The sequence below is a fragment of the Geotrypetes seraphini genome, chromosome 5 (assembly GCF_902459505.1).
Source record: "Geotrypetes seraphini chromosome 5, aGeoSer1.1, whole genome shotgun sequence".
NCBI lineage: Eukaryota > Metazoa > Chordata > Amphibia > Gymnophiona > Dermophiidae > Geotrypetes > Geotrypetes seraphini.
The window spans coordinates 264073684-264101410 of NC_047088.1; the positions used below are offsets into that span (position 1 = coordinate 264073684).

The 27727-nt window shown below is 46.2% G+C and overlaps 1 protein-coding gene across 2 annotated transcripts in view; it reads left to right on the forward strand.

Annotated features, from left to right (window-relative positions):
• WNT10A (Wnt family member 10A) overlaps positions 1-27727 on the forward strand; it is an 81592-nt gene that overhangs the window by 44058 nt on the left and 9807 nt on the right. For both annotated transcript variants that reach the window (XM_033944197.1, XM_033944198.1), the window contains exon 3: positions 11054-11427. In XM_033944197.1, coding sequence (XP_033800088.1) covers positions 11054-11427 — 374 coding nt within the window. The remainder of the gene's footprint in view (positions 1-11053; positions 11428-27727) is intronic.

A 27727-nucleotide genomic window follows, 5' to 3' on the forward strand; every position in this document is an offset into this window, starting at 1 on the left:
TGGTTGTCCTGGGCACATCCTTTTTATTACAATTTCTTTGTTTTCTTTGATCTTCCTCTGTAGATACTTTTTTCTTGGATAAAGGAAAAAAGATACCGTAATAATAATTCTGATGGTAATTAAGCCTTAGAATATATGGTGCCTTAAGTTAAGTGTCAAACCTAGGCAGTAAAGCCATTTAAAAGCGATTTTAAAATGATTTAAAAACAAAAATGTAGGTTTCAAGTTTCAAGTTTATTATTTCATTGATATACCGTCCATCAAAATTTATCTAGATAGTTTACAGTCAATTAAAAAAAATTTATAAATGGAAATAAAAATAGCAACCACATGACAATTAAATGTGGCGGAGAGGGGGGAGGTACGAGAGGTGGTAAAAAATACATCGAGTTAAAACAAATATATAAAGAGATGGAGGGGAATGGATCGAACATTAGTTCGCCTCCAAAGAAGCATTTGGTGTTGAAAAACCTGAAATAGATATTATTCGGGGGGGCAGAAAAGGCTCCTTGAATAGAAAAGTTTTGAGTTTAGTCCTGAACAGTGTAAGAGCAGGGGAAGAGTGTTCCAGAGCGAGAGCGCCATAACTGAGAAGATGGACTTTCTAGTGGCACCATAGACATTGGCAGAACGAGGCCTTATGACATTACGTTGTCTCTGTGGAACCGTGTCATAGGCCTTGCTACTACATCGCATCGAAGGACAAAGTAGCTAAAGCTGGAAACGATCATAGGAATTGTAGGCCTATCTTTCTGGCGCCTTTGTTTGAGGTAGCCGTGATTCTACAAACAGCGCTGGTGTGTGATTGACACACGATCGGCGGCCAAATTTTAGTGCGTTTAGATTGAAGATAAGCATGATTAACAGAAGGAAAAAATTGTGCCTTGAGTCACAAAAGGTGTATATGTTTTAAGCAGCTAACGTTTGTCTTCGTGCGTGGGGGGGGGGGGGGGGTCGACATTCAGCCAGCTGCACTCAGCAGTTTGCTAACTGCCCGGAAATGAGCGACAGGCCATATCCGGGCTTTGGTATTGAATTTGTGAGTTTGCAGAGCTGGCAAAAACATAGCCAGATAAGTGCAATATTCAGCACTTACCACAGTGTCTCTGAAACGTTTTTAGCTCTGGCACACTAAACAGAGCACATGTTTTTCATGGCACATTATAACTGAAATGATAAAATTGCAAAACCAACAAAAAATTAAATTTGGGAGTTATTTATTTAAAGTTCTTTAAGTTACGTAGGGGTAATTGCAACAACGGTGGAACTAAAGTAGATGGAATAGAATTGCTAATCAATGCGATGGATGAGCTTGTTTTTGAGGGCAGATGAACTCAAAACGTGGCTCGATAGTCGACAAGCAAACACACATTTCATCATCCACCATCTGCTGTCTTTCTCTTTTTTTTCAATTTAATTTGTCAGAGCTGAAAATCCAAGTTCAAAAATCTAAGAAGATCCAACTGGTAACAAAGCCTCGATTACACTGTTGCATAAGAAAAAAAAATTACTTGCTGATAGTTATCAAGGAATGATGCTTGTCTGGGCGGTTGTCTCCTTACGCATAGAGGCGCTTATAGCACTGACAGACTCTTGTGAACATGTCATCTGTTCTAGTGTGGGAATTTTTAAAATAAAGTAAAATTCTGGAATCTCTTTGGGGCACACAGTTTGAGGGACACCAGGCTACCGTATAAAGATAGCACTGACCTTTATGTGGTCCTACTTATGCCAGTTAATTTGGTGGCTTAAGTGCTGAATCGGTCCTTAACTGGCCAAGTTCTGACTCCACCCCACAGAATGCCCTTAAAATAGCCGGTTTTGACTTAAGCGCTAACTGGACATTTTCAGTGACACTAACAGGTTAAGTGACTGCTTCTGGCTGGTTAAATGACTTTGACTATTGATCTGCAGGTCGCTTCTTCCATCAAAGCCTTGAGAGAAGAGCCGAGCTTTCACCTGCTTTCTGACTTGCACGGTCTGTGTCTGTATATGGCCGTTTGATGGAGGATGGGCTGGGGAAGGCTTCAATGGCAGGGAGGGTGTAGATAATAATAATAACTTTATTTTTCTATACCGCCATAGTCAAATGACTTCTAGGCGGTTCACATTGAAAGAAGGCTGGACAATCAGCAAATTACAGAATACATGAAGAGAAATGTTACATAAGAAATTGTAGTTACCGGAGAGATTACATTAGGGTTTGCAGCGGGGAATTAACATAGTGAGAGAAGGTCATCTGCTTAGGCAATGAATTTGTCAAATAGAGTGGTTTTAATTGATTTTCGGAATGCGTTGTAGGTCTGTCTGGCTTTATTTATGTGCTTTCCCAGCCAGGATTGCTGTCTGTCTGCTTGGAACATGAAGGTTCTGTCCAGGAAGGATTTGTATTTGCAGCCTGTGATCTTTGGGTATGCAAAAATGTTTTTGTTTCTGGTTGTTCGTGTGGGGTTGTGTAGCGTGAAGTGAGGTAGCAGGTAGGAAGGTGCTAGGCCCCAGACCTGTTTGAAACAGATACAAGCAAACTTGAACAGTGTTCACGCGTCCATCGGTAGCCAGCTTTTTGTAGTAAGGGCTAATGTGGTCTTGTTTTCTCAGTCCGAAGATTAAGCGAACTGCAGTGTTCTGCACTAATCTCAAAGTTTTTACTGTTTTTTTGTGGGATGCCTAGGTAGACGATGTTGCAGTAGTCCAGGATGGGCAGGATCAGCGACTGCACCAGTAACTAAAGGATGTTGTGTCAAAGTATTTTTTAATAGTCCTTAGATTCCACAGCGTGTAAAAGCATTTTTTCACCAGTAAGTTTGTGTGGTCAGCCATGGACTGGAGCGAGCTTTGACAGAGACGTCAGTAGTTGGAACCTAAGAACAGGACCGGGCAGAGCTTTGGATTCTTGCCCAGAAATAGCTAAGAAGAAGAAAAAAGAAAAAAAAAAAAATTTAAATTGAATCAGGTTGGGCAGACTGGATGGACCATTCAGGTCCTTATCTGCCATCATCTACTATGTTACTATGTATGTTTTAAAGCAAAACCTTTTGGGAAGTGTGTTTCAGAGTGTGGGGGCTACTCTGGAGAAGGCTCGCTGGAGGATATCATATCAAGTGTTAGTTCTTTGGAAACCACCTTTGAATTCCAAGGACCCAAAGTCTGGAACGAACTCTCAAGCAGCTTCTGAAGACTTACCACATACTTCCAATTCAGGAAGGCACTGAAAACACACCTATTCTCTTCACTGCACTGACCTGTTATAACGTATTCATGTATATGTGGTCTATACCTCTGTATCATTTCTAATATTATGTAAGCAGCAATGATTCCTAGTCGACATTTGCGGGATACAAGAATCGGTATGGTATGGATACTCCTTGAGAGCATCTTGGTGACCTTGAAGGTATGTAGAGGGACATCTTGTTCTTCAAATACTTTGGGCCTTTTCCTTTAAGGGCCTTGAAGATCAGACAGAAAGTTTTCAATATAACCCTCTTTCATACTGGTAGCTAGTGAGGGTTTTGCAGCAATAGTGTGATATGGTCACATCACACATTGCTTACAACCTTCTATTAGTCTTCCTGCAGTATTGTGAATCAATTGGAGCTGGCGCAGCCCCTTTGTAGTTAGGCCATTGCAGTTAGTGAATTGCAATAATCCAGTCTTGATGATATCATGGTGTGATCCACAGTCACAAGGCTTGCATTCTTGATATATATCTAGAGATAGCTTAGTTGTTGCAGATTATAGAGGCAGCTCCTGAAGGATTTTGGGAGATCAGTGTATGTGTTGAGTCCAGCTGTACCCCAAACATAAGAACATAAGAATTGCCATTGCTGGGTCAGACCAGTGGTCCATCGTGCCCATCAGTCTGCTCATATGGCGACCCTCTGGTCAAAGACCAGCGCCCTGAGACCAGCACTACCTGCGTACGTTCTGGTTCAGCAGGAACTTGTCTAACTCTGTCTTGAATCCCTGGAGGGTGTTTTCCCCTATGACAGACTCCGGAAGAGAGTTCCAGTTTTCCACCACTCTCTGGGTGAAGAAGAACTTCCTTACGTTCATACGGAATCTATCCCCTTTTAACTTTAGAGAGTGCCCTCTCGTTCTCCCTACCTTGGAGAGGGTGAACAATCTGTCCTTATTTACTAAGTCTATTCCCTTCAGTACCTTGAATGTTTCGATCATGTCCCCTCTCAATCTTCCCTGTTCGAGGGAGAAAAGGCCCAGTTTCTCTAATCTTTCACTGTACGGCAACTCCTCCAGCCCCTTAACTATCTTAGTTGCTCTTCTCTGGACCTGTTATTTAAGGGGGATTTTGTGGCTCCCCAAAGAGATTTTGATGTTGGGTATGCGACCGCTTGTATTAAGGACTCACAGGAACTCTAGCAAATGTTGTTTTTAGTCCATTCTTGGTTTGCTGTAAGACAGCCAGCCTATTTAAGACTGTGGGTAAGTCAGGTTCAGTAGCTATGAGCAGGTACAGATCATCCACATAGATGTAGAACTGAATATCCATTGACCAAATCAGCTCAGCTAGTGGCTTGAGGTAGATGGTTAACAGATGTTCGGGATAACCCGAGCATGCATTCTTTTTAGAGGACTGTCTGGGTGCCCAGACAAACTTTCCAAAACCTAGTAATTTGCCCAGGTTTTGGAAAGCCCCAACCTCCCAGCCACGTCTGCAGGGCCTCTGAGCATGCATGGTTGATGTCACATGAATGCGCGCATGCTCAGAGACCCTCCAGACGTGGCCCAGAGGTCGGAAAACAAAGACGAGGCTCTGCGGGGAGTGGGACTAGAGGCAGAACAGGGCAAGGTTCTAGAGGCGAAAGTGGGCATAGCAGGGCCGGGTTTCTCCAGACAAAAATCTGGTAACCCTATGAATTCCTGTGCTGATAGGGGCTGATATGATGTTCTGGTCTACAATGTCAAAAGCTGGTGAGAAATCCAGCCGTACTAACATCAAGGGAAATCCTCTGTCAGAGTTTCTGTGATGATCATCGAACAGGAAATCAAGGATTATCTCTGTTCCACAATCGGGCCTGAGTCCAGGTTGGCATGGATCAAGCCAACCAGAGTAAACAGATAAGTAACTCCTACCAGGATCCTTTCTCCTTCCAGTACATCAGTTTATATGACATCAGATTCTCCTGAGGTTATTACAGCTTAATATAATTATCCCTTTCTAATAATAATTTTGATGCTGTAATTTTTCCCTTCCACAAGTCATATACAGACGTTGAAAGTGAACCACATCCTGCCTGAGACACTGTCATGTGACGGAGGCTTTAAACGGGAATGCCAGCGATACGTGCCACTCCCGAGACCTGGGGAAAGTTTTTTTCTTTCCCTTCTGCTGGAGCCAGGCCTGGAAATGCAATTCATTTCAGTTAAGAACCGAAAGTCATTGTCTCAGTGGGGCCTGTGCAAACCTTTAGCACCACCTGCCTCATCCAGATATGTAATAAAGTTCTGTCAGCTTCAGGGTTACCATATGGCTGCAGAGAAGGGAGGACAGATTGGAAGTAAAACCTGGATGTCTCAATCCATCCCCCCTTTTCTGGAGCCATATGGTAACCCTATGTCAGCTCTGGTCTGTACAGGACACCGTCTCCTGTTTCCTTGCCTATGAGTACAAGATGCAGTGAGAGAGAATGGACAGCTGTTGGGGCCCATTGCTAGAGGAGGTTCCTCCAGAGTCAGAATATGGAAAAGGATGGGTAATGAGAGTAGGGTGAATCCATCTATGGCTTAGACCTAAGTGAGAGATGCTTGTTCTTGGTGAAGAAATAAGAGTATTTGAATCTTTTTTTAAGAACATAAGAAAAGCCTTACTGGGTCAGACCAATGGTCCATCAAGCCCAGTAGCCCATTCTCACGGTGGCCAATCCAGGTCCCTAGTACCTGACCAAAACCCAAGGAGTAGCAACATTCCATACAGAATCTCAAACAATAGCAAGATTCCGGAATCCTAGAGAGTAATAAGATTCTAGAATCCCAAAGAGTAGCAATATTCCATATAGAATCTCAAACAATAGCAAGATTCCGGAATCCCAGAGAGTAACAAGATTCTAGAATCCCAATGAGTAGCAACATTCCATATAGAATCTCAAACAATAGCAAGATTCCGGAATCCCAGAGAGTAACAAGATTCTAGAATCCCAATGAGTAGCAACATTCCATATAGAATCTCAAACAATAGCAAGATTCCGGAATCCCAGAGATTAACAAGATTCTAGAATCCCAAAGAGTAGCAACATTCCATATAGAATCTCAAAGAATAGCAAGATTCCGGAATCCCAGAGAGTAACATGATTCTAGAATCCCAAAGAGTAACAACATTCCATACAGAATCTCAAAGAATAGCAAGATTCCGGAATCCCAGAGAGTAGCAACATTCCATGCTACCGATCCAGGGAAATAAGTGGCTTCCCCCATGTCTTTCTCAATAACAGACTATGGACTTTTCTTCCAGGAACTTGTCCAAACCTTTCTTAAAACCAGCTACGCTATCCGTTCTAACCACAACCTCTGGCAATGTGTTCCAGAGTTTAACTATTCTCTGAGTGAAAAAATATTTCCTCCTATTTGTTTTAAAAGTATTTCCCTGTAACTTCATCGAGTGTCCCCTAGTCTTTGCAATTTTTGACAGAGTGAAAATTCGATCCACTTGTACCCATTCTACTCCACTCAGGATTTTGTAGACTTCAGTCCTATCTCCCCTCAGCCGTCTCTTTGACAAGCTGAAGAGCCCTAACAGTTTTAGCTTTCCTCATACGAGAGGAGTTCCATCCCCTTTACCATCTTGGTCACTCTTCTTTGAACCTTTTCTAGTGCCACTATATCTTTCTTGAGATAAGGGGACCGGCATTGAACGTAATACTCCAGGTGAGGTTGCACTGTGGAGTGATACAGAGGTATTATAACATTCATAGTCTTGTTAACCATCCTTTCTAAAATAATTCCTGGTATCTTTTCTTTTTTGGCTGCCGCCACACATTTTTTGGCTGGGCTTATTGAGTCAGTTCCTGCAGGAAAACTGTTGGTTGTTCATTCCTAATTTTCTGGCTTATGCCCACAGGGGAGGGGGAACAAGAAAAGGTCAGACAGCCAAAAAATCTCCCAGAACTAATTGGGTCACTTGCCATCTCAGTCAACTTTTTCTTTCTACAAAGATACTGTATTTGGGGAGCTGTGATATCAAAAACAATTGACCAGGGATGTAACTATTTACAGGTGTTATATTATACTGGACTTAAGCAGTGGTAAATTCCTGGCGTGTCACTGAATTGGGATCTTTTCTGACTGGTATTCATTTAAAAAAAATCTTACCATCAAGTTTCAACCTAGCAGCCAGACAGAGGTGACCTTCTAGCCCTGGAGGCAGGAAGGGTTATCTGAGCTGTTCAGGCAGGATTGGGGGCAGCAAAGGCCGATGAGAGTATATAACTGGGAGAGATTTTTCAAAAGCCAATATTTTCTGCTAATAGTAGTTGCTTCTCGCTTGGGGCTGGGGGTAGCTTCAGGGTGTTGTATAAACAGAAGAAAGCGAGAGATGGCAACCAAGCAGCACAAATAAGCAGGACGGTTAGATTTTAGGGTCCAGGTAGGGCTATGAGGGGCCGCTGAAAAACTCTCAGCCCAACCAACAACTTTATTTCGTTCTGTCGGAACAATACGGAACGAAAAAAGTGGAAAATCACTGGATTAAACTTTTCAGCAGCCCCCTTGTAAAAATGCCTCAGTTGGAGTGGCAAGAACTTAAAGAATCTCAGGCTGCACATTGATGAAATATCATTAAGTAAAGCCCTTCATCAGTGGTCTCTGAAAATATGTATATAAGTGACAATCACTGAGCAGATGAATAAGTGGAAAAGTCAGTCAAAGTGCAAATGAGAACATCTCTGGACCACGTTTGTAGAAGTGACCAGAAACCCCTTTCAGCAGTCTCCTTTAAGGTTCTTGTATTCCTCTCATATGGAATCCCTCAGAAGGACTTTGACTTCTAGAGAAGCGTGCAATTTCCTTTAGAGGAGCCATCCGGAGGCTAGTTGTCTAGTGGACTTGGGGAAATCCACTTCTTATTCCTAGGATAAGCAGCATAAAATCTGTTTTACACCTTGGGATCTTGCTAGGTACTTGGGACCTGGGTTGGCTACTGTTGAAAATGGGATACTGGGCTTGATGGACCTTCGGTCTGTCCCAATATGGCAATTCTTAGGTGAGCCAAGTCTAGGACAATCCAGCCATTGTGACATCACTAACATAAGAACATAAGAACTGCCATCTCCGGATCAGACCTTCGGTCCATCAAGTCTGGCGATTCGCACAAGCGGAGGCCCAGCCAGGTGTACACCTGGCATAATTTTAGTTGCTGAGGTTGTCTCTTAGGCATTGACATTATGACATCACAATCTCAGCTCTGGAGTGTTGCTACTCTTTGGGTTTCTGCCAGGTACTTGGGACCTGAGTTGGCCACTGTTGGAAACAGGGCTTGATGGACCTTCGGTCTGTCCGAGTTGGCAATTCTTATGTTCTTATGTATAGGACAATGAAGCCATTGTGACATCACTGTTGAGTTTGGCTCTTAGGCATTGGTGGAATGAGGCATTATGACATCACAATCTCAGCTCTGGAGTGTTGCTACTCTTTGGGTTTCTGCCTGGTACTTGGGACCTGAGTTGGCCACTGTTGGAAACAGGGCTTGATGGACCTTCGGTCTGTCCCAGTTGGCAATTCTTATGTTCTTATGTATAGGACAATGAAGCCATTGTGACATCACTGCTGAGGTTGGCTCTTAGGCATTGGTGGAATGAGGCATTATGACATCACAATCTCAGAATGTTGCTACTCTTTGGGTTTCTGCCAGGTACTTGGGACCTGGGTTGGCCACTGTTGGAAACAGGATTCTGGGCTTAACAGACCTTTAATCTGTCCAATTATGGCAACACTTATGTTCTTATGTAGCAAAACATCTCTATGTTCTTTCAGTGCCCTTGGATGTCCACCATCCGGCCCCCATCGCTTTGTCTAGCTCCACATGAACACAACCCTCTGAAAATCGATCAGGGTCTACCACTCCTCCATCCCTATTCGTGTTTGTCTTTCACGGTCCCACTCCCGGCACTTCAGCTGCGAACACAAAACAGAAATATTTGTTAAGCAATTCAGCCATATCTTAATCAGCTTCTACATACGCCTCCCCTCGATGGTCTCTATGCAGCCTATTCACTAACTCAAGTTAACGGAACTTAGAGAATGAGGACCTTAGGCTGCGTATTCAAAGTAACATATGATTTTGCCTTGATACAAAAACGGTGCAAAGCATTTGTGTTTCCTTTTTCGATTTGGTAAAGAGCCAGTTTGAAAACAGCCACATAGAAACAGAGAATAATGAAGGCGGGTAAAGGCCATATGGCCTATCCGTTCCGTGCCGCCTACAGGACAAGTCAGATTGAATCCATGACAGTCTTTTCCCTGGATGCATACTTCTTTGAAGGCTGAAACATGTTCAGTTTGCGAATTGATGTTGCTAATTCAGGATTATTGGTTTTTTTTTGCGGGGGTTCAAAAAGTTTACTCAGGATCTGAGAATATGTTTGCCTTGATTCGACTGTCCTAAATCTATTTATGATTATGTGATTGTAGCAATGCCAATGTGTGCTATGAGGAATGAGTGAAACTCTGAGCTAGATGTACCTAAAACAGTCGTTAAGACCGTTTGGGTCATTGTGGGCTAATTTTTTGACCAATTTATAAACAGCAATCAATGTTGAAACGGCTTCTCATGCAAATAAGTTTTGCAGAGGGCAGCTGTAATCCCATCCAATCGCTCACAAAGAAACCAGCTGTCACGCATGCGCAGAGTCAGTTTGGGGAAGCCACAAAGCAACCTCCTGCTACTCCCCCCCCCCCCAGACCCCCAGAACCAAAATATAGGCAAGAGGGGCCTTAAGCGTCTGAGACAATCTGAGCCTTAGGCCCCCTGTCTGCTGCATCCTGGCATACAGAGGGAGGAGCCTTAGACTCCTCCCCATCCATCCCAGGATGTGCCGGGAAGGGGAAGGCCCTCCATTTTGGAGTGGCAGGCCTGCGAACAGGAGGGACTGGACATCACTCCTCCTGTCATCTTAATGTAGAGATACGGGGTTGGTTCAGGGTGTGTGTGTGGGGGGGGGGGGTGTGGGGGGCATCCAGTGACAGGAGGGAGTGGGCATCCCTCCTGATTTTTTTTATAAAGTGGGGAGTGGATTGGTTCATGTGGACACTTGCAAGGGGGGGTCAGTTCAGCAGGGGGGATTTGCAACGGCAGGAGGGAGTGGGCATCCCTCCTCCTGTCATCTTAATGTAGAGATATGGGGTTGGTTCAGGGTGTGTGTGTGGGGGGGGTGTGGTTCAGGGGGATCGGGGGCATCCAGTGACAGGAGGGAGTGGGCATCCCTCCTGATTTGTTTGTAAAGTGGGAAAGGGGTTGGTTCGTGTGGACACTTGCAAGGGGGGGGCAGTTCAGCAGGGGGGATTTGCAACGGCAGGAGGGAGCGAGCATCCCTCCTGCCTCTATTTTCATTCTGGGGGTTCGTGGGGGGGGGGAGGCATCATTGAGGTTAGGGGGGGTGGGGCGGCTCAACTTTTTTTTTAATGGGCCAGATATTGTGCACACACACACACACATCTGTGCCCATACAAAAAAAACCTAAAACAAAACACGTCATTTTTTTCCGGCAGCATTAGCGATCCAATTCTGGTATGCAATGTTAGGCTATCGATCGGATGGCTCGCTTTAATACTAATGACCTAATTTTATTCGTAATCAAGTTGTTTGCATGCCAGAATCGGCGAATGTACAACTGCATGTAAAACCATGCGGTGAGCCGTTTCGAAAATTGGGTCAGCAAGTTCCCCCAGTCAAACTAGTTTAATGATCATCGGTAGATGATTGGAGAGTTTTGTGCATCCGGCCCAGTTAGAGCATGTGAAGTCATAGGAGGAAGAAGTGATACTCTATCACTGCATCTGAAGTCATAGCTTTTGTTACACCTCACGTTCCTTTGATCTCTTGCAGGTTTCCGCGAGAGCGCCTTTGCGTATGCAATTGCTGCCGCAGGAGTGGTCCATGCTGTTTCCAATGCCTGCTCCATGGGTAAACTGGCTGCTTGTAGCTGTGATGATAAACGGAGAGGGGATGAAGAGGCTTTTCGAGCCAAACTGCACCGATTGCAGCTGGAAGCCATGAACCGGGGCAAAGGCATGGTGCATGGGGTGCTGGAGCAAATGCCAACTGATGTCCCTGGACCCCAAGACTCCTGGGAATGGGGAGGTTGCAGCCCCAACGTGGAGTACGGAGAACGCTTTTCTAAGGACTTTCTGGATTCCAGGGAAACGTTCCGGGATATCCATGCCAGGATGAGACTCCACAACAACAGAGTGGGCAGGCAGGTGAGAACAAAAGCGTCCGTTTTTCTAGGTGCTTCATGGTTTCCTTAGCCAACTGGATTATCTTCTGGTGTAGACGGATTAATCGCATGGGAATGTTTTCGATGACGTGTAAACCAACAAAGTGCAGGATTCCAAGGGTACGACTTTGAGTTTCCAACCTTATAGTACCCTATTCCTATGAAAAGACCACAGAATAAAAACACAGTGAGGCCGATAGTCGGCTGGGAACAACTTTTGACCAGCTAAATAGCACTGTGATATTCAGTGGGAGGTAGAAGGCTATCTCCCACTGAATATGCGGCTTAGCAGATTGGCAGGTGACTAACTATGTCATGTGACGTAGCCCCCTCATTGCCAATATTCAGCAGATCGCTGGCTAAGTTGGCCAGATAGAGCCACCTAAAAGGGTGGTCTATCTTTGACTGTTGAAACTTATTTGGCTAGCTGATGAATATTGGGGATGAGGGGCTACGTATCAGTTGGTCAAATGTAGCCTGGAAATTCACTGCTGGTTGCTGGATACGGCGCCGGCACTGAATTTCTGGAAATTGCTGGTGATCTCCCATGCAGTGGCATAGTAAGCGGGGGTGGGAGTGGGGGGGGCACTGGCAGCTCTCTGCCCCTCCCCCATGCAACGCCTGCACCCTCCCTTCTCCCCCATACCTCTTTAAATCTTCACGAGCGTAACCAACTTCTCTGGTCTGCTGCTCGCCTGGCCTGGCTCTCCTCTGAAATCACTTCCTGGTCGCAGGCCAGGAAGTGACATCAGAGGGAAAGCCAATGCTAACGTGAGCAGCAGGCCACAGAAGATGCTTGGGCTGGTGAAGAGGTGCAGGAAGGAAGGGAGGGCACGAGCATAGTGTGGGAGACGGAGAAGGGGTGGGGGAGGGTTCCACGAGTGGCTCCACCGCTCCAGGAATCTTCTACTCTCACTATGCCACTGCTCCCGTTGTCTGAATATTGGGGGGATTATGTTGTGGGTTACATGATATATGACACACAAAAAAGGAAGAAGAAACAGTCTTCTCAAACAGCAGCACTGTGGAAAATCTCAGTGAAGATGACGACAGTTGAGGTACCCAAGAACTTTATTCATTCAGTTTAAAGACTCAACATAGACGTATGTTTCGGCTGGATGGCCTTCATCAGGAGCCTGAGAAGTCCCAGAGCAACGAGCTCATCGTACTGAGTTCCTATGAAGAACAAAAAGCTGAAATTCAATCGTGCTCATCACCATAAGGGGCTTTGTAAAACTCAATTCCACTCGACACCTGGGCCTTGGGAGAGGAAGGAAGAAGTGCCCCAGTATACACCTTGACTACATCTAGATATTCTGCTTGGCTGAGCAGGTCTTTATGGTGTTGAGTGGAATTGGGGGAGGGGAGAGACACAGGACCTACAGAATGGAGGGAGAGAGGTGCAGGTGCTGCTCTGCTGGACCTTTGGGAGGGAGGGGAGGGATGGATAGAGAAAGAAATGCAGGACCTAGGGGGAGGGGAGTTAATATGGGCCAGCTGGTAGGAGGGAGAAAAAGAGACTGGACTGGGGAAAGGGAAGGGAAGAGAGAGAGAGAGAGACACTGGATACGCTAAATTCTAAAGTCCATTATATACCTATGGGTGTGTGTTAAACTCTACCACTACTCGAAAGGATCCAGAGAAGAGCGACTAAAATGGTTAAGGGGCTGGAGAAGTTACCTTACAGTGAGAGATTAGAGAAACTGGGCCTTTTCTCCCTTGAAAAGAGGAGACTGAGAGGGGACATGATCGAAACATTCAAGATATTGAAGGGACTTGACTTAGTACAGAAAGAGAGATTGTTCACCCTCTCCAAGACAGAGAGAACGAGAGGGCACTAGCTAAAGTTAGAAGGGAAAAGATTCCGTACAAACGTAAGGAAGTTCTTCTTCACCCAGAGAGTGGTGGAAATCTGGAACGCTCTTCCGGAGTCTGTTATAGGGGAAAACACCCTCCAGGGATTCAAGACAAGGTTAGACAAGTTCCTGCTGAACCAGAACGTACGCAGCTAAGGCTAGTCTCAGTTAGGGCGCTGATCTTTGACCTATGGGCTTCCTTGTGAGTGGACTGCTGGGCACGATGGACCACTGGTTTGACCCAGCAGCGGCAATTCTTATGTTCTTATCCCTCCCTGAGCTCCTCCCTCAGCCCTGACCTGACACATTCCACCTCAGCCCCACCCCCTCACAAACCTCGTCTCCTCTCCTTTCCTGAGCTCAGGGCTGCGTCTAGAGGGTCTCTGAGGAATGAGGCACAATAATATTTCTTAACAGTAGCCCATGTTAATAACTTTCTCCCTTTATATGTAACTAGTTTTTTTAGCCCGTTACATTAATGGGTGCTAGACTTAAGCATTTCTTTCTTTCTTTCTCTCTGCCCCCTGATTGTCTTCCCTTCTCCCTTACTTTTACCTCTCCCCTGTCCAGCAGCACCCCTTCCCTGCTCCCCCTGTCCAACAGTAGCCCTTCTCCCTTTCTTTTACCCCTTCCCTGCTCCCCCCTGTCCAGTAGTACCCCTTCTCCCTTATCTGCTCACTGTCCAGCATCCGCAAGGCTGGGCAGCCTCGGGGCTTTTGCTAGGCCAGTTCACTTCGCATTATCGAAGTGTGCTGGCCTAGCAAATGCCTCATGGCTGCTGCCGCTGCTGGTCCGGGGGTGAGAAGGAGAGACGTCATCGGAAGTCAGCCGGCGTTGGAGATCGGGGCAGGAACGTTGCTGGGGAAACCACCGAAGGCTCCTACTGTGCATGCGGCAACACGAAGCCATGGATCAGGGATCATGGCCGCACAAAGTTTCAACTGCGCATGCGCACTAAGAGTTTTATTATAGCGGATAAAAGTGAGCCAAGTGTAGGACAATCCGGCCATTGTGACATCACTGATGGGGTTGGCTCTTATTGGAGGAATGAGGCATTCTGACATCATAATCTCAACTCTGCTTACCAGAGACTGAAACTCTTCACACTACCAGGGGGTGCTGAAAAGTCCTCAGCCCAACCAAGAAGAGAATGATGTGGATACTGTTCAATCAATGATCTGAAACAATATCAAAACCAGAGAATTTTGTTTATGCAAATTGGCTCTTGACGAACCAAGATAACCCTCCTTTCAGCTACGGTGACAAAATAATGCTCAGAATTTAGGAAGTTGGTGGGTTGGGCTGAGAACTTATCTGTACCCCCTCGTAGGGCCTTTTCTAAAATGCATATATGAATGCACAAGAATGCACCAATTACGTGCAGCAGGAGAAACCATTTTACAATTGCCAGTGTCTAAAACATCAGTGGAGGCAACTTCTGAATGTAAGCTGGCTTTTCAGCTGAGGCCTGGACATGTGTGTGCGCCATTTGAAATATACATGTCTCAACACTGCCAATTAACTACAGAGGTTGCAATCAATTTTATTTTGGAGGGCGAGAGATCCCTCCTCTTGAACACTGTCCAAAATGAGTCTGTTTGTAGCTGGAAGCAGTTGTAAATTGCAAAGTTGGTCCTGGTGATCTTAGATGTGCGTTGCTCTTCTGAAATGGGAAACATAGATGTATTTTTTGGTTCTGCCCTAGTCACACTTAACCTCTCTCTGCCTCTTCTCTTGCCATAAACACATTTTACAGACCTTTACATTTATAAATTCAGGCTTTCTAAAATGGGGATTTCAGCTAGACTGGGACGGGGCCATTGAGAGCCAGATCTGTATGGATGAGCAACACACCTGTGTCCTCTTAAACCTACAAAATCCTGAGTGGAGAAGAACGGGTACAAGTGGATCGATTTTTTTGCTTCATCAGAAATTACAAAGCCTAGGAGACACTTGATGGAGTTACAGGGAAATACTTTTAAAACCAATAGGAGGAAATATTTTTATACTCGGAGAATAGTCAAGCTTTGGAACGCATTGCCAGAGGTTGTGGTAAGAGCGGATAGCGGAGCTGGTTTTAAAAAAAAGTTTGGACAAGTTTCTGGAGGAAAAGTCCATAGTTTGCTATTGAGACAGATATGGGGGAAGCCAGTTTGCCCTGGATCAGTAGCATGGAATCTTGTTACTCTATGGGGATTCCGCATCGAACGCTGCTTCTCTTTGGGGGTTCCAGAATCTTGCTTCTCTAAGAGATTCTGGAATGTTGCCACTCTGTGTACTTGTGACTTGGATTGACCATCGTGGAAACAGGGCACTGGGCTAGATGGACCATTGGTTTGACCCATTAAGGCTATTCTTATGTTCCCCTTGTAACTCCAGTGTAACATATCAATCACCCCCACGTCCTATATCCCCAAAACAGTTTACTCATGAAAGCACTGCCCCCCCCAAAAAAAACAACAAAAAAAACTCTAGAGGTACAAGAAAGAGAAGGCAGGACTGCCACTCTCCCCCCCCCCCCCCCCACAATCGTTCTGTAAAGGAAAACAAGCAAACTCAAGTGTAGGAATGTGGAGGCTTAAGCGGGTCCTGCATGCTGCCTCATGCCCAGCCTCTCGTTCTCACCCTGCCAAGGCCTGTGACAGGAGTAATTAGTGACTGCTGCCTCTTTGGAAACAGATGTTTCAAGGCCTCTCCACTTCAAACAGGTCGCTCTTCCTTCCCCCCCCCGAAAAAAGATCAAGGGGGGCAAGAGGCTGGGGGGGGGACTGCACAGGGTCCAACAGGCCGTGCAGACAACACAGCATAGGCGTACGAGCAAAAGCACACGGTGACACAACGCAGATGTCCTCACTCACACCCCCCTCCCCCCCAATTAGCAACTGACTCCGAGAAAGGCACGGAGATCTACACTACTGCCACATACGCCAAAGGGTGTCAGAGGTGACATGATACTCAGTACCACAACCGTTCTAGAAACCAGTGCACGTGAAATTTTTGGAATACTAGCATATTTTCACTAGGATTGCCTGCTGGATCCAGTCCTGTGTTTACCCCATTGCATGCAGGGAACCGCAGTTCTGATTTCCCCATTGCGTACTCTGCAGGAGATAAAAGACTCAGAAAGAAACCAAAGAACTAGTCTTGGATTTACAGTGATAAAAATTCAATATTTTAGCCCTTTAGAACAGGCAGGGGCAACCCTATAATGAGGCCAACTGAGGCGGTGGCCTCAGGTGGCACTCTTGACGGGGTGGCATCTTGCTGCTGGCTAACCTACTGTTCTGGTCGGCTCTCTCTGCTGCTCCCCTTCCTGGCATCTAACCTTTTCACCCTTCTCCCAAATCGGCATTTTTCTCATGCTCTCACTCCCCAACCCGGCAATAACCTTTAATGTCCTGTAAAAGTTGCCGGGTGGCAGTAGCAAGTCAAAAAGCTACCCTGCCCCTGGTCCTGGCATCTTCTCTCCACTGCAGTCCACCCTGTCTGGCAACTTCCTTTTTCCACTGAGGTGGGAGCAGTGGAGAGAAGATGCTGGGACCGGTGGCAGGGTAGCTCTTTGAGTCGCTACCGCCGCCTGGCAACTTTAACAGGACATTAAAGGTAGATTTGGGGAGGAGGGAGAGATACCACTTTGGGGGGGGGGAGAAGGGTGAAAGGGTTAGTTCCGCGAAGGGGAGTGGCAGAGAGAGACGACCAGCATGATAGGATGGCCAGTAGCAAGATGCTGCTCTCTGAAGATATTGGGCTTAGGGGAGGGAGTGGAAGAAGGGAGAGATATTGGACTCAAGTGAGGAAAGGAGGGAAAGATAGAATCAGGGAGAGATGTCAGATTTGGGAGATGGATAGAGAGAAAAGAGGGGCTAGAAGGGAGACAGGGAGAGCTGGCAGAGGGGTTATAAGGAGGATAGGGAGAAATGGATGGGGGAAGACGGAGGGGGCAGGAGAGGGAGAGATGGCAAAAGAGGTGAAAGGGGGTCAGGGAGAGATGGTACAGGGTGTGAAAGGCGGAGAGGGAGAGATGGACTTGGTGGAGGAGGGCAAAATGGGGAGAGGGAGAAATGAACAACTCAGAGATAGCAGGGGGGAGGAGAGATACAGGGAAAGGTGGAAGGGCCAGAAGGGGCCAGACTTGAGAGGAGGGGGTAGAAGGGCAGAAAGGAGAGATGCTGGGAGGGAAGGAGGGAGAAAGAGAGGAAGGAAATGCTGGGTTTGGTAAAGTAAAGGACAAGGAGGGTGATGCTAGAAATGGTTGATCATGTGAGAGTTGTGAAGGAGATGAGTGAGTGGAGAATAATGAGTACAGAGGGTAGAAATGTGGTAATGGGAAATGTGAAAGCTAGGGGATAAGAGAATAATAATAATAACTTTATTCTTCTATACCGCCACAGTCGAATGACTTCTAGGCAGTTCACATTGAAGAAGGCTGGACAAACAGTGAATTACAGAATGCAAGAAGTGGGGGTACAACTTACTACATAAGAAGTAGATAAAAGGACAGCATATTAACAGAGGGAAAAATAACATTGTAAGTGGTGAGGCTTCTGTTTAGGAGATGAGTTTATCAAACAGTACGGTTTTGGCTTCATTGATGTAATTGCCCAGCCAGGACTGCTGTTTGTTTGCCTGGAACATGAAGGATCTGTCCAAAAAGGATTTGTATTTGCAGCCTGTGATCTTTGGATATGTAAATATTTTTCGGTTTCTGGTTGGTTGTGTGGGATTGTGTAGTATGAAATGTGGCAGGTAAGAAGGCGCTAGGCCCCAGATAGAAAGTTGATTAGGTTAAAAGTGAAAAGGAATAAAGCAAAGGTTACATTGGAGTGGATAGAGGCCGAAAAGAGAAAAATGGGAGAGAGTACTTTAAGAGAAACATAAGAACAGCCAATATGTCAGCTGCATAGACACACTTTATAGATTGGATGTTCCTATCTTTGACATGATATTGCCTTGGTTAAATAAAATGTTTGAACTTTAAAAGCTGTGTTAGTGAAAATGAATCGAATCGAAAAATGTTTCCCTAGTACAGAGGATAGATATGGGGTCATGGGAAATAGATGAAAGATAATTGGGAATTGGAGGCTGTGGAGGGGGCAAGATGGGAAATGGGAGAGCTAAGGGCTGAGAGAAGGAGATGGAAAGCTGATAGGAAGGAAAAGGGAGAAGGGAGAAATTTGAATGGACAGGAGTAAAAAAAAAAAAAAAAAGGAAGGAAGGAAAGAAAGAAAGAAAGAACTAAAAAAGAAAAAACTGTATATTGAAGGAACGAAGCAGGAGGAGAGAGGAGAACTGAAAAAGAGACAACAGCCACTTGAAACAGAAGAAAGAGAGGAAAACAGACAAGTAACTGGAACCAGCATAGGAGAACATGAAACCGCCCAGGAAACAAAGGTAGTGTTTTATTGGAAATGTATTAATTGAAATATGTTAGCTTTGGATAGTATTATTTAGGAGTGTGTTTCGCAGGGGTTAGAGCTCCAGCCTTATTTATTTCTTTCGATTTCTATCCCGTTCTCCCAGAAGCTCAGAACGGGTTACAAGTAGACATTCACAATCGTTTGAAAACAGACTAGTCGTGACAACAAAGAGGTTACAGTAGACAATAACGGAGCTTATTCTAGAGACCAGACTGGTCATAGCAAAGAGTACCAGGAGAAGTATATTGAGGAGGCAGTTTTTATTGGCCTGATTGGCGGAAGAGGAAGGTCTTTCCTGCTCTGCGGAAGGTCATTAGTGGTCTAGCGACCTGATCTGTGTGGGTAGTCAGTTCTATAGCTGAGGTGGGAAATGGCTGTAGGATCTTTTGTATGCCGTACTCATTCGGAGGGATCTCCCTGCGGGAATGCTGAGTCTTTGTTCTGCTTTGGAGCTGAGGAGGCGGTTAGGGGTGTATAGGTGTAGCTTGGATGCTATGTAGGCTGGGTTTTTTTTGGTAGAATCTCTTGTTTGTCATGACCAGGGCTTTGAAGATGCATCGCTTTTTGACTGGTAACCAGTGAGCTACATAGAGTGCTGGAGTAATGGGGTCATGGTAGCTGAGGTTGTATAGGAGTCAAATTGCTGAGTTCTGGACTTTTTGGAGGCGATTTAGATCTCTTGCTGCAGTGATGCCATTGAATAGGAAGTTGCAGTAGTCTAGTCTAGAGAGTACGTAGACATATAGCAGTTGGGCTAAGTCTGTTTCTGGGAGGTAGAGTTTGATCCTTCGCAGTTGGCGTAGGTAGTAAAAAGATGTGGAAACTACCTGCGAGACATGGGCAGAGAGGGACAGGTAGCCATCCAGTATAATTCCAAGACTTTGTACCTGGTCTTTTGCTGTTAAGGGGGTGGATTCCAAGGATAGTGTCGGATGGGTGAAAGTAGTATTCTTTTTCCTGATCCAGAGTGGTACAGTCTTTGAGGCATTCAGCTGGAGTTTATTGGCTGTCATCCAGTTTTTCATATCAGAGAGGCAGTGTAGGATGTTAGTGAGTTGGGTTGGCCGATCGTCACCTAGGGGTAACAGTAGTTGAAGGTCATCAGCATAGGAGTGAATCTTAATGTTGTATTTGTGTACAGTGTTGATGACTGGCCTGATATACATATTGAAGAGGGGAGGGGATAGCAAGGCACCTTGGGGAACTCCGTATTTAATTGATTTGGGGTTTGATTTAGCTGTTCCTAGTAGTGTTCTTTGATCCAGGAAGGAGATGAACCATTGCAGTGCTGAGTTCTTGATTCCTATGTCAGCGAGTTGGTCTAGTAGAAGTTGATGGTCTATAGTGTCGAAGGTGGCACTAAGGTCAAGCAGGACCAGTAAGGTATCATTTCCTTTATCCATCATTGACCAGCTGTCATCAATGATGTTAAGGAGGACAGATTCTGTACTATGGCCTGGTCGGAAGCCTGACTGGAGTGGAGATAGAGCTGCTTGTTGATCAATAAAAGGTTGCAGTTGGTGGAGCACTATCTTCTCCAGTAGTTTGGAGATGAAGGGGAGTTTGGAAATGGGGTGGTAGTTGCTTGATCATTTGGGTCGAGGGAGGGTTTCACGAGGGTGGGTTTGATAATGGACGATTTCCAGTTGAGGGGAATTTTCCCAGTTGACAGTGAGGCGATGATGGAGAGGATTGATTCTGCAAAGGCATCTTTGGATGGGCATGGGACAAGGATGGAATTGGAGGGTCGGAGCTTTTGTAGCATTTCTAGGAGATCAACATGTGTGACCGGGTGAAGTTGGGAAAGGGTTCTACAAGGTGGGGTCTTGGGCACGTGAGGGGGATGAGCCTTGAGGGGGGGGGGAATCTTGCTGGGAACAGAGTCGAGATTTCTTTGGATGTTATCAATTTTTGTTTGGAAGAAGTTAGAGAGAGTTTCACTGTCTAGGTTATTGGGGGCATTATGACTGCATCCATGAGCAGCGTTGTGGGGAGGTAGGATATCAGCTCCCATTTAATTAATTTTGCTTTCTTTCTCATTTTGCTCCTTCTTGTTTGAGCAGGTTAAAGTATGTGTGGTGAGAAATATGGTTCTTTGAGTTTGTCTGGCAGGATCTATTGTTTTGCTTTAAACATGGCTGACCTGGACCTATAAGGAAGTAGTGTGCGAGGCAAAGCTGTCATTTACTGTGTTACTAAAGCTGATACCCTCTAAAAAGCTGCTGCCTTAGGCAGCTGGCCAATCTTGCCTAGTAGCTGGGGCAGCCCTTGCTGACAAATTTGTTGACAGAGATATTATTACCTCTGATACCAATTGCTTTGGTAGTCCTCGCAGCTACTGTCTAAGAAGCAAATATGTAGCTTGGAGGAAGCTGTTGATGATCATTTGAAAAAGGATTGGAAGGCTCAAATTGAACAATGTCAGCTTTCTTTGAAGAAAAGACTAGTAGGCTTAAATTGTGTTGAACCAAAGAAATGATTCTGTATTACACATTTGCTCTTCAGATGTTCAGTCCTTGGTGAAGACTCCTCCAATGGAATTTTTAGGATAGTTGATTTGGATCGAACGGGTGTTAAACTTATTTATTTAAGCCACTCTTTTTTCGCCTCCCTTTCTCAAACATATTATTTTATTACTAATCTTTAAGCCCGTTACATTAACGGGTGCTAGAATAGATGTGTGTGTCTGTCTTTCTTTCTTTCTCTCTCTCCCCTTGGCCGCTGTCTGTCTGTCTATGTTTATTTGTTTCTCTCTCCTTGGACACTGGCTGTCTCTCCTTGGACGCTGGCTGTCTCTCCTTGGACGCTGGCTGTCTGTCTCTCTGGCCCCCTGTGTGTCATTCTTCGTGTCTATGTCCTTGTGTCATTGCCCCGTCCCCCCCAGAGCAAAGCTGTCTGCCCCCAGCATACCCCTTCCCCCAAAACAGCCCCCTTTCCCCCTCCCTGACTGTTTTTCCATGGCCCCCTTCTGTCTTCCCCCCCCCCCCGAGCAAAGCTGTCTTCCCCCCAGCACACCTCTCCAACAAAAGCAGCCCACTGTACCTGCAGCACCGGCACGACACCCTTCAGCCAATCGTGAGTGCTCAGAGTGCGAGAGGGAGCAGAGCCTGGGTGTATTGGGCGCGGCGGGGGAGGCCCCGACTGCCCCAGCTGCAGCTTCTTCGGCATCGGTGAGGAAGGAGAGGTTGGCCCGACTCTCCGCAGGGACTTTGGGGACAGTCTTCTGCGGCTCGAAGCCCTCCTCCTAGCAGCCACTGCCAGCAGCGCTCCGCACTGCCTTCCTCCCGCCGCCCAGAGTAGATGTCTGTATGTCTGGTTTTTTTAAAAATTTGTCTCTCTCTCCTTGGACGCTGTCTGTCTGTCATCGTTTGTGTCTGTGTCTCTCCCTGGTCCCCTGTCTGTCCGTCTTTCTTTCTGTCTGTCTGTCTCCCTGGCCCCCCTGCTTGTCAAAGCAGCCCCCTTTCCCTCTCTCCCTGTTCTGCAATGCCTACCTGCTCCATGGCCCCCTTCCATTCTTCCCCCACCTGATTGCTGTCTGCCCCCAGCACACCCCTCCCCCCAAAGCAGCCCCCTTTCACTCTCCCCCTGTTCTGCAATGCCTACCTGCTCCGTGGCCCCCTTCTGTTCCTCCCCCACCTGATTGCTGTCTGCACTCAGCACAACCCTCCCAGCAAAACAGCCCCCTTTCCTGCCTGCTCCATGGCCCTTCTTTTTCCTCTTCCCCTCCCTCCATCCATGGTTTCTGCCGCCGCTGCCGCTCCTGTTCAAAGCAGCTTGCTGAGGTTCGCAGGCTGCTGTCCCAGGACCGCCATCAGAAATTTCTGGGCCCCTTACTGAGCAATCCTATTGGGACCCCCATGCACCCCTTCCCCCCCCCGATCCCCCCTTCTTCCATGGGCCGAATACACACATATTTTCTCTGTCGCCGCACTCTTTGACCAAAAGATTTGTAAGCCTGCAACCACGTCAAGGTAGACTCTTTCAGCAGGGCCCTAACCTAACCTAAACTAAACTAAACTAAACTAATCTATACCTATCTATTCTAAACTAACATATGTCTAATACTGAACTAATAACAAACTAACAAACATCTGCATAATAAATAACTAATAAATAATAGTGCTAGTAGCTATAATTCACTTTTGAATATAAAATCTCAGTTAAGGATTTCTTTTGACCTTTGTAGGCCAGAAGTAGATCACAATTGCACAATATTTTTTGTAACAAGTATTAAATGTGTTTTTATAAATACTGTAAGCTTAATAAATATATCAGAAAAAACTACACATCTGAGCGCATATCTGAACATACACATCTGTATGATCCCATCCTCCTCTGCTTGCCTATAGCTGCATCGTGCATGTTAAAAATGTACGATATGTTGATATGTGCACCTTCCTTCCTTCCCATCCATCCTCCTCAGCCTGTCCTTACACATCCACAGCTGCATGTTAATGATGATGTATATGTTATGATGATAAATAAGTGCATATGAGCACATCATTAACATGCAGCTATGGATGAATATAAAAAAGAAACAATATTCTGTACAATTGTCAATTTATAAATCAGCGTCTTCTCCCCACTCTCTCTTCCCCATTTCCCTTCAGCGTCCTCAGCCCACTCTCTCTCCACTTTCCTTCAGCGCACGCACATAAAAACAAGCAAGTAATTTATATCATTTTCATTCTATTCATTCATAGAAATTAAAGTCTAAATAATGCCAGTCACATAACAAAACATGATTTTACAAAAATAATTTCCTGCACAGTCAAGCCTGCAAGGATTACTAGATGTCTTTCAGCAGCTCCCCTCCCTCCCCCTTACCTTTGAGACCAAGTCAAAATGATCTACCAACAATAAAATTTTAAAAACACAAAGCACGCTGTACGCAGAGAAAATGTTAATTATCATTTATATTCCGCGGGTTTTCAAAGAGGTCAAGGCAGATGACTTTATGCAATGTCACCTCAGTAACAACTATACAAAAATAGACAAAATTTCCCCCTCCCTTTTTACTAAAACGCGATAGCGGTTTTTAGCGCAGGGAGCTGCACTGAATGCCCCACGCTGCTCTCAATGCTCATAGGCTCCCTGCGCTAAAAAACGCTATTGCGGTTTAGTAAAAGGGGGCCATAGTGCAAAATATAGACAGCATATATAAATTCTCAAAGCAGACACATTTTGATCACGAAATTGAAAATAAAATCATTTTTCCTACCTTTGGTAATTTCATCAGTCTCTGGTTGCACTTTATTCTTCTGACTGTGCATCCAATATTTCTTCCCTTCTTTCAGCCTCCTGTATGCTTCCTCTCCTCCAGACCTCATTACCTCCCCAAACTTTTTCTTTGTTTCACCCTGCCCCTTCTTTCTTTTTCTCTCTCTCCATACCCCCTTTCTTTCTGTATGTCTGTTTTTTTCTCTCTCTCACCCTGGCCCCTTCTTTCTTTCTCTCTCCACACCCTCTTTCGTTCTTTATGTCTGTCTTTCTCTCTCTCTCCGTGCCCCATTTTTTTTTGTTTCACCCTGCCCCGTTTCTTTCTTTCTGGCTTCCTGTCCCCCCCTTTCTTTCTTTCTCCCTGCCCTCCCCTATGCCACCACCATTGGGAAAATGCTGCCACCACCACAGGGGAATAGGCTGCCACTGCCGCCATCGGGAACAGGCCTGCGCCAAGTTCGCCCTGCTTCTCTTCCCCGTGGGGCCGACCAACTCTCGCCACCCGACGTCAATTTTGATGTTGGAGAGGACGTTCTAGGCCAGCCAGGCAGCGATTGGCTGGCCCAGAACGTCCTCTCCGACATCAAAATTGACGCGAGTGGCGAGAGTTGGTCGGCCCCACTGGGAAAAGCAGGGAGAACTCGGCGCCGGCCTGTTCCCGATGGCGGCGGTGGCAATCAAATGGCTAAAGAGCCACAGTTTGCCGGCCTAGGAAGAACACTGGAGGGTGGCCAGCTGTGCACCCCCTTGGGACGTAAACCCGGGGCGGGGCGGGGCGGACTGCCCCCCCCACCCTCCCCCACCTTGGTATGCCACTATCTGTACCTCACTCCCTCCCTATGACCAAAAATTCTTTCTTCTATTCCCCATGTACACAACCATCTCTTTCCCTCCCTTCCTCTCTCCCAAGTCGATGCCTTCTGTGCCAAAAACCCATTCCCACCCCCACCTCAGCATCTCTTTCCCTCCCTTCCTCTCTCCCAAGTCCATGCCTTCTGTGTCCAGAAACCCATTCCCTCCCCCACCTCAGCATCTCTTTCCTTCCCTTCCTCTCTCCCAAGTCCATGCCTTCTGTGTCCAAAAACCCATTCCCTCCCCCACCTCAGCATCTCTTTCCCTCCCTTCATCTCTCCCAAGTCCATGCCTTCTGTGTCCAAAAACCCATTCCCTCCCCCACCTCAGCATCTCTTTCCCTCCCTTCCTCTCTCCCAAGTCCATGCCTTCTGTGTCCAAAAACCCATTCCCTCCCCCACCTCAGCATCTCTTTCCCTCCCTTCCTCTCTCCCAAGTCCATGCCTTCTGTGTCCAAAAACCCATTCCCTCCCCCACCTCAGCATCACTTTCCTTCCTCTCTCCCAAGTCCATGCCTTCTGTGTCCAAAAACCCATTCCCTCCCCCACCTCAGCATCTCTTTCCCTCCCTTCCTCTCTCCCAAGTCCATGCCTTCTGTGTCCAAAAACCCATTCCCTCCCCCACCTCAGCATCTCTTTCCCTCCCTTCCTCTCTCCCAAGTCCATGCCTTCTGTGTCCAAAAACCCATTCCCTCCCCCACCTCAGCATCTCTTTCCCACCCTTCTTCTCTCCCAAGTCCATGCCTTGTGTCCAAAACGCACTCCCTCCCCCCTTTTGTGTTCCGTGTTTGCCTCCCAGCCCATCTTTGCAACTTTCTCAGCAAAACGGAGCTCGAGCCGAGAGGCTTGTCTCCTGTTTCCTGCCTGCTCTGCCGCGCACAAATAGCCGACAGGAAGTATTCTCCGACGTCAGCACTGACGTCGGAGGGCAGGCTTTGCTTAAGCCCTCCCTCTGACGTCAGCGCTGACATCGGGGAACACTTCCGATCGGCTACATGTGAGCGGCAGGGCAGGTAGGAACAGAAGACGAGCCTTGTGGCTCGAGATATATTGAACTCCGCGGATTCCCCATCCAGCTCTCTCCTGTGCACCTGGGGCGGACCGCCTCCACTCTAGACTGTGGCCTAGGACCCTGGGGGAGCCCGGGCCCCCTGTCAGCTCCGGGCCCCTGAATGCAGGACTGGTAGTACTGCCCTGATGGCGGCCCTGCGCTGTCCACCTCAGTAGCATGTTCCCTCTGACGTGATCGCTTCAGAGGGAAAGTGCTACCATGTTCTTGACTCTTTTTGTTTAATTTTTTATCATTGAAATGAAAAGTGTGGAATAACGTGTAAGTTTCATGGCTCCACATCATTCTCTTCTTGGTTGGGCTGAGAACTTTTCAGTGGCCCCTCGTATTGTGGTGGCCTTACTCCACCAATGCCATGAGCCAACCTCATTGGTGATGTCACAATGGCTTGCTTTCCCTATACTTGTGCCCATTTGATAGATGCATTTGCCTCAATGAAACATAAAGTATCAAGAAAAGTGTGGAATAACTTGTAAGTTTCATGGCTCCACATCATTCTCTTCTTAGTCGGGCTGAGAACTTTTCAGTGGCCCCTCGTATTGTGATGTCATAATGCCTCTCTCCACCAATGCCTACGAGCCAACCTCATTGGTGATGTCACAATGGCTTGCTTTCCCTATACTTGTGCCCATTTGATAGATGCATTTGCCTCATTGAAACATAAAGTATCAAGAAAAGTGTGGAATAACTTGTAAGTTTCATGGCTCCACATCATTCTCTTCTTGGTCGGGCTGAGAACTTTTCAGTGGCCCCTCGTATTGTGATGTCATAATGCCTCTCTCCACCAATGCCTACGAGCCAACCTCATTGGTGATGTCACAATGGCTTGATTTCTCTATACTTGTGCCCAAAAAGTGTGGAATAACTTTTAGGTTTCATGGCTCCACATCAATTTCTTCTTGGTTGGGCTGAGTACATTTCAGCAGCCCCTCGTATATGACGTGACCACAGCTCAGAGATGATTTCTATTAATAGTGAACCTTGCGTCTCGATCTGGCCTTTCAACTCAACACAGATATCATCTTCAGAGAATTTGAAACTGCAGTGAGCTAATGAATCCCAGCTGAGCCTCCAGCCTGCAACCTTGTGCTACCAGCAGGCACTGGTCCAGCACAGCGTTGGCACGGGTTTCCAGGCACATCTCAGGGTCTTCTGGAAGGCGTTACAGATTGAAACTGGGATGCAGACAGACCTCAGTTGCTCAGAATAGGAGTTACTAATATAGCCAACCTGAAGAAAGGACGGTCAGCTTCTGCTAAGATTCATAAATCAAAAGAAGTAGGTAGCTTTGATGCCTTGGTGCAGAAAACTTGTAGATCTGCTTTGCGAATTGGGATCTCTTGTTCACTTCTCTGAGCTGTTAGAAAATTGATTTAATTTTCTTTATTATTCTCCCAGGGGAGCTCAGAACGGTTTACATACATTTATTCAGGTACTCAAGCTTTCTTCCCTCTTTGTCCTGGTGGGCTCCCAATCTATCTAATGTACCTGGGGCAATGGGGGGATTAATTGACTTGCCCAGGGTCACAAGGAGCAGCGTGGGTTTGAACCCATGCTTTAACCACTGCACCACTCTAGAACTCAAAATGTAGTAACTGTGAGCCAAGTATAGGACAATGAAGCCATTGTGACATCACTGATGAGGTTGGCTCTTATTGGTGGAATGAGGCATTATGACGTCACAGTATCAGCTCTGGTTACCAGAGACAGACACTTTGCACACTATTCAACGGCTCCCCCTTCTGCTTCTATTCCTTTCTCTCCTCTCTTCTACCTTCCAAAGTATTTAGATCAATGCTGTCTTGTTAAAATGTTTATTTTATTTTTATTTTTCCTCTAACTCTACTTTTCACTTCTCTATTACCCTCCA